This window comes from Mchenga conophoros, linkage group LG5, assembly GCF_057382185.1.
Source record: "Mchenga conophoros isolate Kocher_MC1m ecotype Shallow Benthic linkage group LG5, M_conophoros_male_GT1.1, whole genome shotgun sequence".
Classification (NCBI taxonomy): Eukaryota; Metazoa; Chordata; class Actinopteri; order Cichliformes; family Cichlidae; genus Mchenga; species Mchenga conophoros.
The window spans coordinates 10989265-11004584 of NC_140530.1; the positions used below are offsets into that span (position 1 = coordinate 10989265).

Consider the following 15320-nt stretch of genomic DNA (forward strand, 5'->3'; position numbering starts at 1 on the left):
TCCTCCCGTTTCCCCCTGTAGAAGCAGAGGGAAATGCTATTTTGACATTGCGTAGTTTGGAAAAAGAATATGAAGAAGAATTAGGCTCCCCTCTTCCCCATGTGTTCCAGTTCAGGAGCAGATAAGCAGTTTGTTTTGCAGAGGATGTCAAAGCAGGGAATCAGAAGTGACAGCAGGAGGGATATTTCAAGATACGTCTTGATGGGTGCCGGTTAATCTTTAGCCTGCCAGATGTGTCAAGGATTGGCAAACACTTTTTTTTGGAGTAAATCTCACTGTGCTGCTTGCTAATTCTGCACCTCTTTTGCCTTTCCTCCGCAGTAAAGTTTGAGGACTGCCAGCGCAACAGAGAGGTCGGCTTCGTCAGCAGCGACCCCAACTTTAGCGTGCGGCCCGATGGGACTGTGTATGCCGAGCAGGAGGTGGGCAACCTGTCAGAGCCTGTCCAGTTCATGGTAACAGCCCGGGGGCTCCATGACCCACACATCTGGGAGACCACTGTTAAACTGGCCCTGGCTGGACATCCGCATCCTTCGCCATTCACAAAGGTAATAAGAATCTGCAAAGACAAATACAGGGTCATAACCTTCTATTACACTGGCTAATGAAGTGGGTTATTATCACAAGATTGACTATTGACAAAAACAAAAGAGAACGAAACAGGACAAAACAAAGGTGAAAGGTGTTGGGCTTGAGTAAACTTTTATATTTGGATGGCCCGTTTTACTCTGCTGTATTCAGTTAGCAATGGGTACTTGCTGCACCTGTAAGCTGTGAAAACTAAATCTGTCAGTTGCCTTAATGGGTGTCTTTTGGCCAGTGATTATTTTTAGCAGTTATTACTTGCAAAGAACAACATAGCAACATTTCTTTCTTTCCTTCTTTCCTTCTTTCTTGTCTATCTCTTGCACCTCTAGAGGCACAAAAAAGGCCATGGACAAAGATGTCATTTTTGCAGTTTTGCCTCTCTATATAACTACATTGGGTTTCAAATCAAACAGTGATTGAAGTGAAGACCTTCAGCTTTAATTCAAGGGGTATTACAAGAATTTTGCATTAATTGTTCAAAAGTTACAGTCATTTTTGTACATAGTTCCCTAGCGACAGAGGCTCAAGATTAATTGGACAAGCTACCATAATTGTAACTATAAGGATTGTTTTTAAGCCTCGAACCAACGGACACCACTACACTGTGTTTCCTCCCTGGAGATGCACTGCTAGACTTTTACTGCAGCCACCTTCACTTACTTGTTTGTGGGTCTCTGCATTTAGTTTTGTATTTAGAGACTGAAAAGCTCCTTGGGTTGACATGAGATCACGGATCAAGAATATCCGATGTCTTTGCCTTGCAAAGCTCAGGTTGTGTTACCTTTGCAGTGTGCTTTGGGTCATTATCCATTTGGACTATGAAGTGCTGAACAGTTTGCAGCATTTGGGTGAACATTAGCAGAGAGTACAGTCCTGTACACTTTACAGTTTATCCTGCTACTTCTATCAACAGCCACATCATCAGTGTTTATCATGTTTGATAAGTAATGCAGTACACTTTGGATCACGACCTGTTTCTCTCATCATTCTGATACAAGTTAAACTTCATTTCATTTGTGCACAGACCTTTCTTTTTTTGCAGAACTGAGAGACTCACTTGGGGGTTTCTATCAAAGTCTACAAATCATATACCTGCTTCCTCAAGGGTGTTTTTGACTCAATAAAAGGCTATGAAGTTCTTTTTCTTGACCACAAAAATAATTCTGCGATCATCCACTTCAGCTGCCTTCTGTTGTCTTTGAGGCCCTTTTAAATACACCAGGTTTGGAAACTCTCGAATAGGTTTATTTTATTTTGGGGTTTTATATCAGCCTAATGATGAGCTTCCTACATAAATCACCACAAAAAGCTATAAAATACAAATTTGGCTCTTTGCGGCAACTTCAGATATTGTCTGCTTCATTTGCCATGAAATAATAAGGGAGCAGGACCCATCTGGCCATGAAACTGCTTAATCAGTCAATTGTACAATTAATTTAGAGCCTCTGAAAAGGGAGGATTGTGCATAAAAATGGCTGTAATTCAGAAACAGGTCATGCAACAAAAATGTTGTTAAACCCCTCGAGTTAACGCTGAAAGTCTGCACTTTAATCCCAAAATGATTGTTTGATTTAAACCCCATTGTGGGGATGTTCAGGGGCACAACTGCAAGAATTGTGTCATTGTCCAACAAATAATGTATTTTATTGACTTAATAGCTCTGCATGTAGAGTGCTTGTGAAGAAAGTAGGTTATAAAAAAAACAAATCGTGGAAGTATGCGTGCAACAGATGTTCAATAAACATTTCATGTAACATGTTCTGCTGCTCGTCTAATTTCAAGATTGGAGCAACAGACTTGTGAAAATTAACATGGTTGGTTCAGTCTAATCAGCCAATAAACCGTGATTACAGATCTTTGCTTTAGTTTTCAGCTTTAATGGCTTACAAATGTTGAGAGCTAAACCTCATTATATTTAATAAAAAATATTCTGAAAGGATTTAGATTTCATAAGCTGATTTGAATCTGGAGTTGGTCTCAATAAAATGCAATCAGCCTGCAATCCAATTTTTTTATTTGTTTATTTTTTGCTCAGATATGCTTTTTTTTCATTAGATTTTTTTTCATTTGACTTTTATTTCAAAGTATCTCTGTGATAAAGGTTTCTATCCTTTGGTTAAGCTGAGGGTGAAAAGCAAGATCTTGTGTTTCCAGCTGTCTCTAATGTAAGATTTTAATCACAGTTTATGCACAGCAGTAAAGATGTAGTGCTTCGCTGTACGTGACAAGTAGACACATGGCCCTATTTGCTAACAAAGACTGTAAAGCTAGACGGGGCAAATGTATGGCCGCTGTTACCGGCTTCCACTGCTAGGCTGCACTTTGTTGAGCGACGAACCCATTATCGTTTTTCCTGCACTACTTGTTGAATGCCACTGGGCTTAATGTTCAGTCATGTTTCTAATCATGACAAAAAGCCCAAAGACTCATGTTGCTAAAGCAATTCCAGAGTGGGGATTAAAATTCTGCCCACTCCTGGCAGTGCAATAATGGAGACTGGGAAATAATTGACATTGATTGAGTTAATGTTCCACTCTGGTGGAGTCTGCGAAGACCAGGTGATGTAGTTTGAGCGTATAATTATGTTCTTTGCAACGAGGAGCTGGAGAAGGATTCAATAATTGAACAAAAAAATAAATAAATGTGTTTTCTCTAATCACATGGAAATTTGAAAATCAGTACAGTGTGCATTCTTCGCTGCAGCCGTGTTTACATGTGTTCCTGTCACTTGCTCCTCACTTGATATAAATCGGGTGGAACAGTGCAACAGTAAAATTTAATTCCAGTCTCCTGAGTGGGAAATTGCTCCTGGGCCCTGAGGAGAAATTAAAGTAAATAATTGTTTCATCAATAGCATAGTCTTGGAAAATGTATTTGTTAAAATAGGGTGTGTACAATAGGGTAACTTTGAATAACAGACACACAGGTGAAGGGATTCCCATTTAAGGAACCAAAAATATGGAAAAGATTATGCTTCTCACTGTTTAAATTCCATGTATTCAGAGGGGGATGCTAGGGATGGGGTGAGTTGTGTACCTGATATCCCCCCATGTTGGTGTTGTTCCAGGATCATCTTGCTGTGATGTCATAGATTTGCTAGTATCAAGTTAGGTTTCCCATTAACCAAATTTAGGTTACTCGTGTTGGTTTGCTAGTGATAGTTTTTATGAGCATTAGCTAACTTCTTGGCTAATGCTAACTGAATTCTCAGACAACTTCACTGGTCAGTTGCGATGTTGATCCTGGACCAACATTGTTATTATGATGATGTAGATATGTATTCATTTTTTTACATTTGTGAAAATGCTTAAGAAACACTCAAATATTTGTATTTTCTGACAATTATTTTGTGGTTCAGGCTTTAAAGGGTTAAAGGGAGCAGCCAGAAAAAAAAGAATATGAAGAAGAAATGATATATTTTCAGTACTTGTCACACGCGTCATACTTGTTTGTCCTCGCTGACATCTACTATTTATGACTAGTAGGTATCAGAAAGGACTCATCTGGGTTTTAGTGTTAGCTGTCACACAGACAGAAGGTAGAGAATTCGCCCAGGTAACTGACAGAGTTTGATTTGAAAGTGGCCTCCTGTGATGTTACACAACCCCGCAGATGCTCTGACTGCAGGCGAGGTCATGCTGTCCAGTCTCACTCCTTTAAGCAAAAACTTGCTCGAGCAAACTAGTGCAGAAACACTCAGAACTTAAGTGAGAGACAAAATAATGACATTATTGTTACCCGAAGCAGTTTCACAGAAATTTATGCAACAAGACTGAGAGCCCATAGGCACTCTAGTTTTTAGTTTTATTCTGAGTTTAGGCATGAGCGAGATGGCTCTATTAGTCCCAAGTTGTCACACATGGATACTCGTAAAGCATCCTTTGGCATTATGTTTAAACACAATGGGTGAGCATCACTTTTCAGTCTGCAGGGTGAGTAAAACAACATATTGTAATGCAAATCAATCTTTTCCTAAACCTAAACAGTTTGTTTAGGTTTAGGTTTGTTTGTTGTTTCTATTGGTATACAATGTACTCACAATTCGAAGTTTTTAACTCCGGATCCGAGCTGGCCGAGTGAGATCTCGAGGGAGAACAAAGGGAAGCGGCGGCGGCCTAGAGGGAAGCGAGCCGGCGTCAGGAACAGGCTGAGAGCTCGTGCACACCGCACACCTCTGCCTAGCATCCTGCTCGCCAACGTCCAGTCACTGGAGAACAAGCTTGACGACCTCAGGGCCAGGATAAAGTTCCAGAGAGACATTCGGGACTGCAATCTCCTCTGCTTCACCGAGACATGGCTGAACCCAGCGGTGCCGGACCACGCCATCCAGCCGGCCGAGTTCTTCTCGGTTCACCGCATGGACAGGACACGGGACTCGGGGAAGTCAAGGGGAGGCGGCGTGTGTTTAATGGTGAACAACAACTGGTGCAACAGTGCGAACGTTGTTCCTCTCACACGCTCCTGCACACCAAATCTGGAACTACTGTCCATCATGTGTCGTCCTTTTTATCTACCTCGGGAATTTAAATCGGTCATTGTAAGTGCCGTTTATATTCCACCACAAGCGGACACGGTCACCGCCTTATGCGAGCTGCATGAGGCACTCACACAGCACCAGACACAACACCAGGACGCTGCGCTTATTGTGACGGGGGACTTTAATAGCGCCAACCTCAAACGCGCAGCGCCGAACTTTTATCAACACATCACCTGCCCCACCAGGGGTGAAAGGACACTGGACCACTGCTACACTACGGTCAAGGACGGCTACAAGGCACAATCCCGCCCTCCGTTTGGCAAATCTGATCACGCCGCCATCTTCCTCATGCCAAAATATAAACAAAGGCTGAAACAGGAAGTTCCGGTTCAGAGGAAGGTCGCGCGCTGGACGGATCAATCGGTGGCCGCGTTACAGGACGCACTCGATGACGCAGACTGGGGCATGTTCAGAAACAGCTCCGACGATGACGTCAACGTGTTTATGGAAGCGGTTGTGGGATTCATCGGGAAACTAGCGGATGATACCGTGGAGACAAAGACTATCACAACGTTTCCCAACCAGAAGCCGTGGGTGGATAAAACCATCCGCAACGCTCTGAGATCCCGCACCGCTGCCTACAACACGGGACTCACAACGGGGGACATGGACCCGTACAAAGCCGCGTCATATAACGTGCGGAGGGCGGTGAAAGAGGCGAAGCAGCGCTACGGGAGGAAACTAGAGTCACAACTCCAACAGAGTGACTCTAGGAGCCTGTGGCGGGGACTAAGGACAATAACGGACTATAAAGCACCAACAACCGGTATGACGAACGCGGCCGTGACTCTGGCAGACGAGCTGAACACTTTCTATGCTCGCTTCGAGGCTGCAGCTAAGGTCTCCAACAATGCTAGTGTTAGCGGCACTAACGGCTGCAGACAGGAAGATACTGCCAGCACCGGAAACGTGCTCGTCATCTCCGAGCATGAAGTAAGGAGAGCCTTCAAAAGAGTGAACACCAGGAAAGCAGCAGGACCAGACGGCATCCCAGGTCGTATCCTAAGAGACTGCGCATACCAGCTAGCTCCTGTGTTCACTGAGATATTCAACATCTCTTTATCTCAGTCGGTGATCCCCACATGCTTCAAAGAGTCCATCATTGTTCCTGTCCCGAAGAAACCCCACCCTGCTTCTCTCAATGACTATCGCCCTGTAGCCCTCACCTCAGTAGTGATGAAGTGCTTTGAACGCCTGGTCAGAGACTTCATCATTTCTTCACTACCAGACACACTGGACCCACTACAGTTTGCTTACCGTCCAAATCGTTCCACAGACGATGCCATCTCTCATCTCCTCCACACATCACTCACTCACTTGGACACTAGAAGGGGGAATTATGTTAAAATGCTCTTCATAGACTACAGCTCTGCATTTAACACCATAATTCCCTCCACACTCACCACCAAGCTGGAGCATCTGGGACTCAGCTCATCTATGTGTCAGTGGATCTCAAACTTCCTAACTGGCAGACCACAGGCAGTAAGGATGGGCGGACATGTCTCAGCCTCCACCACTCTCAGCACTGGAGCCCCCCAGGGGTGTGTTCTGAGCCCCCTGCTGTACTCTTTGTACACATATGACTGTGTGGCCACTACCAGCTCCACCACCATCATCAAGTTTGCTGACGACACCGTCGTGGTGGGCCTGATCTCTGATAACAACGAGACGGCCTACCTGAAGGAGATTAGGAATCTGGAGAACTGGTGCCAGAGGAACAACCTCCTTCTAAACGTCAGTAAGACAAAGGAGCTGATAGTGAACTTCAGCACTAAGCAGGAGAGGAACTACCAGACCCCGGTCATCAACGAGTGCCCAGTGGAGAGAGTGGACAGCTTCAAATACCTCGGAGTTCACATCACGCAGGACCTGTCATGGTCCTGTCACATCAACACCGTGGTGAAAAAGGCCCGACAGCGTCTCTACCACCTCAGACGCTTGAGAGACTTCCAACTGCCCTCCAAGGTGCTCAGGAACTTTTACTCGTGCACCATAGAGAGCATCCTGGCGGGAAACATCTTAACCTGGTTCGGGAACAGCACCATGCAGGACACACGAGCTCTACAGAGGGTTGTGCGGTCAGCTGAGCGCACCATCCGCTCCGAGCTCCCTGACCTGCACTCAATCTACAGCAGGCGGTGCCGGACCAAGGCCAGGAAGATCGTGAAGGACCTCAGCCATCCCAACAACAGACTGTTCTCTCTGCTGAGGTCAGGAAAGCGATTCCGCTCCCTGAAGACCAACACAGAGAGACTGAGGAGGAGCTTCTTCCCGCAGGCGATACGGTCTCTCAATCACACCACCACACAGTACTGACCCACACATATGGTTCTTACACACACACTGGACTTTCTGGACATTGTTTTTGCACAACACTGGTCACTATATTCTTCATTTCCGGTTAATACTTGTACAGCTGCTGTTATTGTGTATATATTTATTTAGATTTAGATTTCTTCATACATTCTTATATAGTTCTATATTGTGTATTTTGTTGTACAGTTATTTTATTTTCAACTTTAATTTATATATTTTATCTTATTCCTTCCCAGTTAAATTTACCCTTCATTCTAATTTGTGTTGTACAGTTATTTCATTTTTAACCTTAATTTATATTTTATTCCTTCTTAGTTAAATTTACCCTTTTTAATTTTTCATATTTATTTCCTATCTTATTCATAGCCTTTTCCTTTTTTGTTTTCTTTAGGTCACGAGCAGTTGTCCAAGCATTTCACTACATATCGTACTGTGTATGACTGTGTACGTGACAAATAAAATTTGAATTTGAATTTGAACAGCAAGTGAAGCTACAAAGCAAAACCAAACAAGTCTTTCTATTGTGAGAAATTGCAGTTTTTCTAACTCTTTTCCCCATAAAGGTGACATCTGACGACCGCCCCTGTGCCCTAACAATGGGTTTTGACACCTCAGTATATATTGATTTGATGACCATTTGAATAGTTTCCAGGTTTTTCCAAGGGTAGCTCTACTAAGCTGGATAGACAGAGATTACCCTCACAAAGTTCTGACGCACACCCACTCTTTTTGTTCTGGAAGCAGGCCTGATATATGACAGAAACCGCTGAGTTCAGAAAAGAGATACAAGGTTTATTTCTAGTAGGCGTCCATGAGGGAAAGAGTTAAAGGAGGGCTGTTATTTCAAGGCACAAAGGCCAAAATGTTTAGCGGCTCCAGTGTCACCTGACAGAGCAGCAGAACCCACTCGCTGACATGTTCACAGAGACAATGATTTCATTTAATAATTTAAATTACCTTTTTAAGATTGCCAGGTAAGTTCACTACCATGTACAATTTCACACTAATCACAGTGCAGTGCAGTATATTTAGCCTCTGCATAATAAACGGTGGCAACAATAGCAAAGAATATAAAGAGCTCGAGATATCCTCGTTTATCCCAATGGCGATTAAAAGACACACACCTCAAACACCAGCTCGTTTTGTTTTGAGAGGTGCACTGGTGTAACAAATCGTGCTCTTGGTTCATCTGCACTCGGATGATCTGGCTTCATCGCTGAATATACTTTGGCTTTCTTCTCCTGCTGTGCTCTCTTTGTTGTATAGCACCAGCGAGAGTGCGCTGATTTGCTTTTAATAACCACCTTAGTATCTCTGTTCTGTTTCAGAGGCAGAAATTATCCTACCAGGAATGTGCTCCACCCGTTAGTTTTAGCATTTAATTTTCCCAGTGTACAATACCGGAGCAATTGAAGTATAGAGCATCTTTGGCCTGAAAGCCCTTTCCGCTGTGTTTATGTACTCAAGCTATCGCACCACACACAGGTAGGGCCTCTCGTTGAGTGCTCTCCAACTCATACTGATTTCATGGCACGTTGGTTTGCCTTCTCCACCAGCTTAGAGCCCATCAGTTATGCACCACTGGATTTGGAGTCCACCGGTTGCCGGAACAGGTTTTAGTGCTTATTTGATTTGCATTTTAACCACACTCTCCTCAGAAAGCCTCACCTGTTCAAGGTAGATTACAGCGAATGCCGAGAGCAGGTTGGAACGTAGGACCCTGGGGTCCAGCGGTCATTGAAAACAGCGTCAGGGTTGGATGCCTGCTTTTTTTTTCATTCTGCTTTAACTTTGTGATTAAAGCCTGATGATGTTGACAGTCCACCCTGGAAAGCTGCAACTCTCAACAGTCAAAGAGAAACAACTAAAATTTCAACTTTTGTTTTCTTTTCTCTTTTTTTTTTTAGATGGAAAGTTTTATTTTTAAATGTCTTTTTTTCTTCAATTTAGGTTTTGATAAAAGATGTCAAAGAACATTCGTCTTATTGGAGACTAGCGCTCTGATGTCTTTTTGTATTAATGAAACTAGAAGGGAAACTGCTGCAGTAAAAAAAATCAAAAGGTCTGAATCAAATGTTTCAGAGCAGATATATCAGTGAGCACACACGCTTATTGTATGGCTCTGCCTGTTTGTCAGACTGATAACCTCCAGATGTCAGCTTCAGGGCTCAGGGACTGCGGGCTTGAAGACTGCCCCAGCAACACGAAACATGCCTGGGAGCAGAGAGGTGCCAGCTGGCCCTGCATGCCTTTGGGTTTCAGGAGCCTCCGGCACATCAGAGGCACACTAACTGACTCCTTGTTATGTGTTCGAGCGCACAATCACACACACTGAGACGTGCAAACTCACAGACAACTCACCACGCACATATGTTCATGCATTATTTTTACACAATTGCCCATGTGCGCACATGCATTGCACATTGCATTAAGGCTGGGACACACAATTCTCCATATGTGCGCACAGGCATGACTGAACTCACTATTCAGACCAAAAAAGAAAAATCCCAAACCTAATGTGCACCTAGTTCCATGAAAGCCCACCGAGAGCGTGTTCCAGTTTTTTCTTTGTAATTTCGGGTCTGTCAGGATGCCAGCAGCCTGTCATCTGCTATGCTGTTTGAAAATGACAGTCACATGCAGCCACTATACTGATATCATCCACAAGCAGGCTTACAATAAAGGATATCTCCCTTTGGTTGTTTGTCACTCTGCCTGACTGTATCTCTTATTCACTTCTTCATTCCTTCCAAGGAATGTTGAGGCCCGACCGATTGGAATTCTTCAACCTTGTTATCATCAGTAGGCAGATCGATAAAGAGTATCCATTCATTTATTGTGTTTTCTGCTGATAGCCGGGAAAGCAGATAAGGGTTTTATCATAGGAGCAGCAAACCAAACTGAACATAGCTGAGGATGAACTATGGCACATGTCATAACTGACCGTATACGCCTGTATAAATATTCTCAATCATCATCATTCCGTTTGGAGAGTCGGGCTTTTTTTCTGTTGTATGTTTGTCATGTTGATATGCCGGCTTATTTTCCCTTGTTTTTGTTTTTAACAGACATTTGCTAACACACTCAGCCACAGAAAAACTCTCAAATTCACAGACAGAGACTAATTCCACCTGCCTACCGTGGATGGGCCTGGCACACGCTGCCTCCACTGCGCCAGTTGGTACCTGTGAGTGTTTTGGATGAGTGAAGCTAGAATGAGAGCCATCTTATCTGGGAAACACATCTGGTCCCCTCGTTCTTCTTTCTGTCCCCTAACCATTCACCCCTGGTTGCCCCGCTTCCCCTACGTGGCGTTCCGGCTAAACCCTCAGCCCCTGCTGCCTCAGAGCCTGAGCTTGAGCTTACGGTCCAGTTCTCTGAGCTGTGAATGAGGGAAGAGTTAAAACAAAAGATGAAAAATGTTCACTGTGTTTGTTCGGGTGTAGCTTACAGTCTGCCTCCCTCGCAGGGAAAGCAGATGTGCGCTGATAGGATGAACTGCCGGCCTGCGTTTGGCGTGGTAACTCGTCTGTTTGCTCGTGCGCACACGTCCCTGTGCCACTGTGTTGTGTGTATTCCAGGTGGGACGAGCGGGAGGATTTCCACTGTGCTTCAGGTGACAGCGACACACTGCCAGTGAATGTGTGTGTGTACGCGGGGTGCAGAGACAACAATAGGATTATAGGTGGATTACAGAAATATAGCCATATTACACAGGAGGACACCATAGAGGATCCGGGGAAAAACACTCAGTCTTTTACACACCCTTCTAACCCTTATTTCACCAGGCAAGATGAGTAAGAACACAATCTTCTCTCTGCAGCCATAGCTGGGGGAGGTCAGTGCAGTGTGGTGGGGTGTCTTCGCCCATGCACTGCAATGTACAACTTGTCCCCACCACTGTGGTCTGTATGATGTTTGAAAGTGCATCAAAAATAAGAGAACACACACTCTCTGAGAAACAGAATACTAGTCCAGAGCATAGACATGATTTAGTCGCTAGCGACTGTTCTCAACAACACGAAAATAATGATTAAAAAAAAACAAAGACAAAAGGGTGCTTTACTATTTGATTTGATGACAGAGTTGTGTCTGGGCAAAGTGTTGCATGGGAGGACAGGGATGGGAGGAAAGCATGTCTGTCTGCAAAAATCTGTGCTGGGATGCAGACAAAGCACAGCAGCTCTATGGACAAAACCCAGCTATGCAGCCTGGGGGGAAATCTCACTTTCTGAGGCAGAAGCTGAGGACTTGGGCAGGCTCAGGTGTCATGCCAAAGGCAGGAATTGTGATGCAGCCGCATTCATAGGGATGTTTATTTATATTTCCCAGTGCCTGCCTCCATCACTCTCCTAAAACCTGTTGTTACACTGACACCAGGTATTTTACTTTTAGCAGAGAAAACTTTTCATTTCACAGCACTTTGTAAAATCACCTTCAAGCCCGGCATGGCAAAAATAATATCAAATGAAAGATTACGCAAAATTATTCAGTGCAGGACATAGAATGGCATGATATATTATGATATGTGTGGCATTTTCTTTTCAGATTGGCATTGAGGAAATGCTGTCAAGAGTCTGGGACTCACCACCCAGGGTTATCAAGTTCCTTCGAAAACATCAGAGAGGCTCCTCTGCCAACGGGCTGAGGCGACAGAAGCGAGACTGGGTCATCCCGCCTATTAATGTGCCTGAAAACTCCAGAGGACCTTTCCCTCATATGCTTGTCAGAGTAAGTGACAGTCTGAGTAACTTCAGCAAACAATGTGTCTTCTCCTGATGTGAAATATGTTTGATGCACCACAAACTTTTGTATAGTTATCTTTGCAGCGAAAAGCTAAGCTTGAAAGAAGAACCAGGTAGAAGCCATGTTTTCTTTCAAAGTACTTACCGAAGCAAAGAAAGAGAGAAGACTGGGGATTATTCTGTAGTATCTCTTACAATCACCATGAGGTTGAGAGATTCTACATTTTGAGATTTTCTATCAAGCACACCCAGCGGGTAAAAAAGCACAGCTCTTGTCTCTGATTTAAGTTATGATGCCAGGTAGAGCTGGGCGATATATCGAGTTTTTGAAACATATCGATATATTTTATACGAGATATAAGATGTGACAATATCCTTTATATCGATATAGTCTATGTTACGTTATAATTATAGTTGTGGAGCCGCAAGTTTGCCTCTCTTTCGTCCACTTTTGTCTCTACGCAACGTTACTCCGCCTCGCCTTCACTGAAGACAACTCCCCCTCCTCCCCCATCGCTTCACGTGCAGGCAGCGACAAGACGGACACGGCAAATCTCCGTTAACGAGTTACTGCGCATCGCCCCATGCGTGGGGCTGGACGGCGTCAACGTGCTAACGAGCTAACCGCGCTAACGAGCTAACAGCGCTAACCCTATAATCCTTTCATTCTCTCAAAAGTTGATAGCGCGCCTTATGTATGAATTCTGGTTGTGCTTGATGGCCGCGAACCGATTTTATGTGGTACACGGCGCTCAGCAATCTGTCAAAAATGTTTGAGTACGACTTTGGTCAGCTACGGAGCTGCACCGCTTGATAGATTGTCGGCGCATTACGGCTACCGAGGAGCTTCGCGGAGTGATACGTACTGTGCATCAACGTAATATTACCGTATTGTGTGTGTATAAGGACCATAAATGGCACCTGTAAGAGACGTGGTTATGAAGCGGATTTCAAACTCCAGGCTATCAGTCACACAGTAAAACTTGGGAACAGAGCAGCTGTGAAATCTGTCTGTCTTTGTTATTACGCTCAGCGTCTTTTAGTTTACATTTTGACTGCACAATTGTGAGCTCTTTGTTTAGCACAAAAACAACCTTGTTTTCTTTTATTTATGGAGCATTATTTAATGAATGCTCATAATTTAATTTTGAGTAATTTTTCATGTACATCTGTGCTGTATGTTAATAAAAGTGCCTGTGTGACATCTGGGACACAGCTTTGACTAAGAACTCTCTTTTTGTTCTTACTTTATGGCTTAAAAAAAATATCGAGATGTATATCTTATATCGCCATCCAGCTAAAAAATATCGAGATATGAATTTTGGGTCATATCGCCCAGCCCTAATGCCAGGTGATTTGTCTGCTGTGCTTCTGGGGACCACAAAAAAATCAATTTTTTTTTTTTAAAAAGGGGGAAAAATACCTTCTTTGGAAATAGGGTTGTTTAAAGGAGTAAGTTTTTAGGGCTATTGTAAGTCAAATATGCTTACATCTAAAGTGATCACTCTGGGAGAAAGTTAGAAGTGGTATGTTTTTCTCACATGGGGCAGGAGGCATAGGGAGGTCAGAGAGGTAACAGAAGAAAAAGTCAAGGGAGGAGAGCAAGACCTCTGCCTCGAGGTCAGAGTGGAATAAAACTGAAAACAGTGCTGATCTGGCTTTTTGTTGACTTGTGTGAAGACTAAGACGAGCGGCATTAAATGGAACGTGAGCTGGGGTTAGGCTGTCGTGAGACAGGTTAGTTTTACCCTGCTGAAGATGTGTTGTTGCTATAGCAGTCCTGTTCAGTACGACAGGAATTGCAAGTTTAAACATTTGATGTATGTGTTTGGCTGAGGAGCCAATGGTGCGAAGCTACCACCTGCAGGATTGTGACCGAAAGCCTCTAAGTCAGAATCCTGCCTAGATGCAGTGATATCCACAGCGCTGTGGAGCCGTTCATGACTGGGACGGCCAAATGATAATGTCCCCTCTTCAATATCACACTCACGTTTGTGGAGAACCTTGTGCTAAATAACTTGTGAACAACCTTGTAACAGAAGGTGACTTAACCCAGTATCTACCCAATGAAAGAAACATTAAATTGCAAAATATTTTGGTCGAGCTCTTTTTGAAATGAGCAAAAATATAACTTTCTTGCTTGGTTTCAGAAGAGCAGAGCTACAGAATACTTATTTTCTCTCAGTGAGATTTCTACATCTTCTGATGTAGCTTTTCCACTACTTTTTCACATCACAGTGCATCTCTTTGTGGGTTATAGATTCATGTTGTTATCTAGTGTACAAGGAGCCCAAACACTTTTTAAGGATGGATTGTGGACGAAGATGCAGTCAGTTTTGTTTTGTTATTGGGACGGTGTTGTGCACATTTCAGTTCTTTAGCTGTGACATGGGGATAGATACAAAACATGCAAAATTTTGCATGTAAAAAGCTGCGGATAAAACACTGAGAATGCAAACAGTAAAGCCAAGTGTCTCAAGAAAGCCAAGTGTCCATATTTAAACAATTTCATTTCTAAGACATTTTTACCTTTTATGATGCTGTGAGCTTTAACAGTGTTTTTATCAATTCAGCCTCCAGCCCGTTTTTGTCTGTGCGTGAGCTCAGGTCTCTATAAATTAGACTTTGTGAAATTTGTGCTAATAAAGCCTTATTTGAATATGTAGCAGAACTGACAAGTTTTTGTAAACCAGTTTCGGGGTTTTTGGCTGCTGCACTGATCCCCACTCTTTTACATACACGGACATCTGGATTTATTAAGGGTTTATATACAGCACCCAGAGAGCAAATATCCACCAAGGCAGCTCACACTCCAGGCAGTATTTACTTTTAAGGGAACAGTATTCTTTTATATATTGATTTTGTTTTCTTTGTTCTTTTTAAGTGCACTTTGAGAAGTTAGTGTGCAGTAAAACCAAATGCAAAGTACAAGCTGCTGTTATTTGCCCTGTTTAAACCTGTTTTAAACATAATTATAAAGGCTTGAGGAACTATTTTGTTTAATATTACTATGTGGCTATAGTGCATTTTTAGCATTCATTTCATTTGTTTAGTAAAATGTGTTTAAATGTTTAGTTATAAATAACAAGAGAAAAAAGTTTTGATCACAGGTTAGGGTTAGGGTTACAACAAGA

The 15320-nt window shown here is 43.3% G+C and overlaps 1 protein-coding gene across 3 annotated transcripts in view; it reads left to right on the plus strand.

The window, feature by feature from the left end:
* cdh4 (cadherin 4, type 1, R-cadherin (retinal)) overlaps positions 1–15320 on the plus strand; it is a 224005-nt gene that overhangs the window by 139964 nt on the left and 68721 nt on the right. For all 3 annotated transcript variants that reach the window (XM_085273228.1, XM_085273226.1, XM_085273227.1), the window contains 2 exons: positions 322–548; positions 11990–12172. In XM_085273228.1, the coding sequence (XP_085129354.1) occupies positions 322–548; positions 11990–12172 (410 nt within the window). The remainder of the gene's footprint in view (positions 1–321; positions 549–11989; positions 12173–15320) is intronic.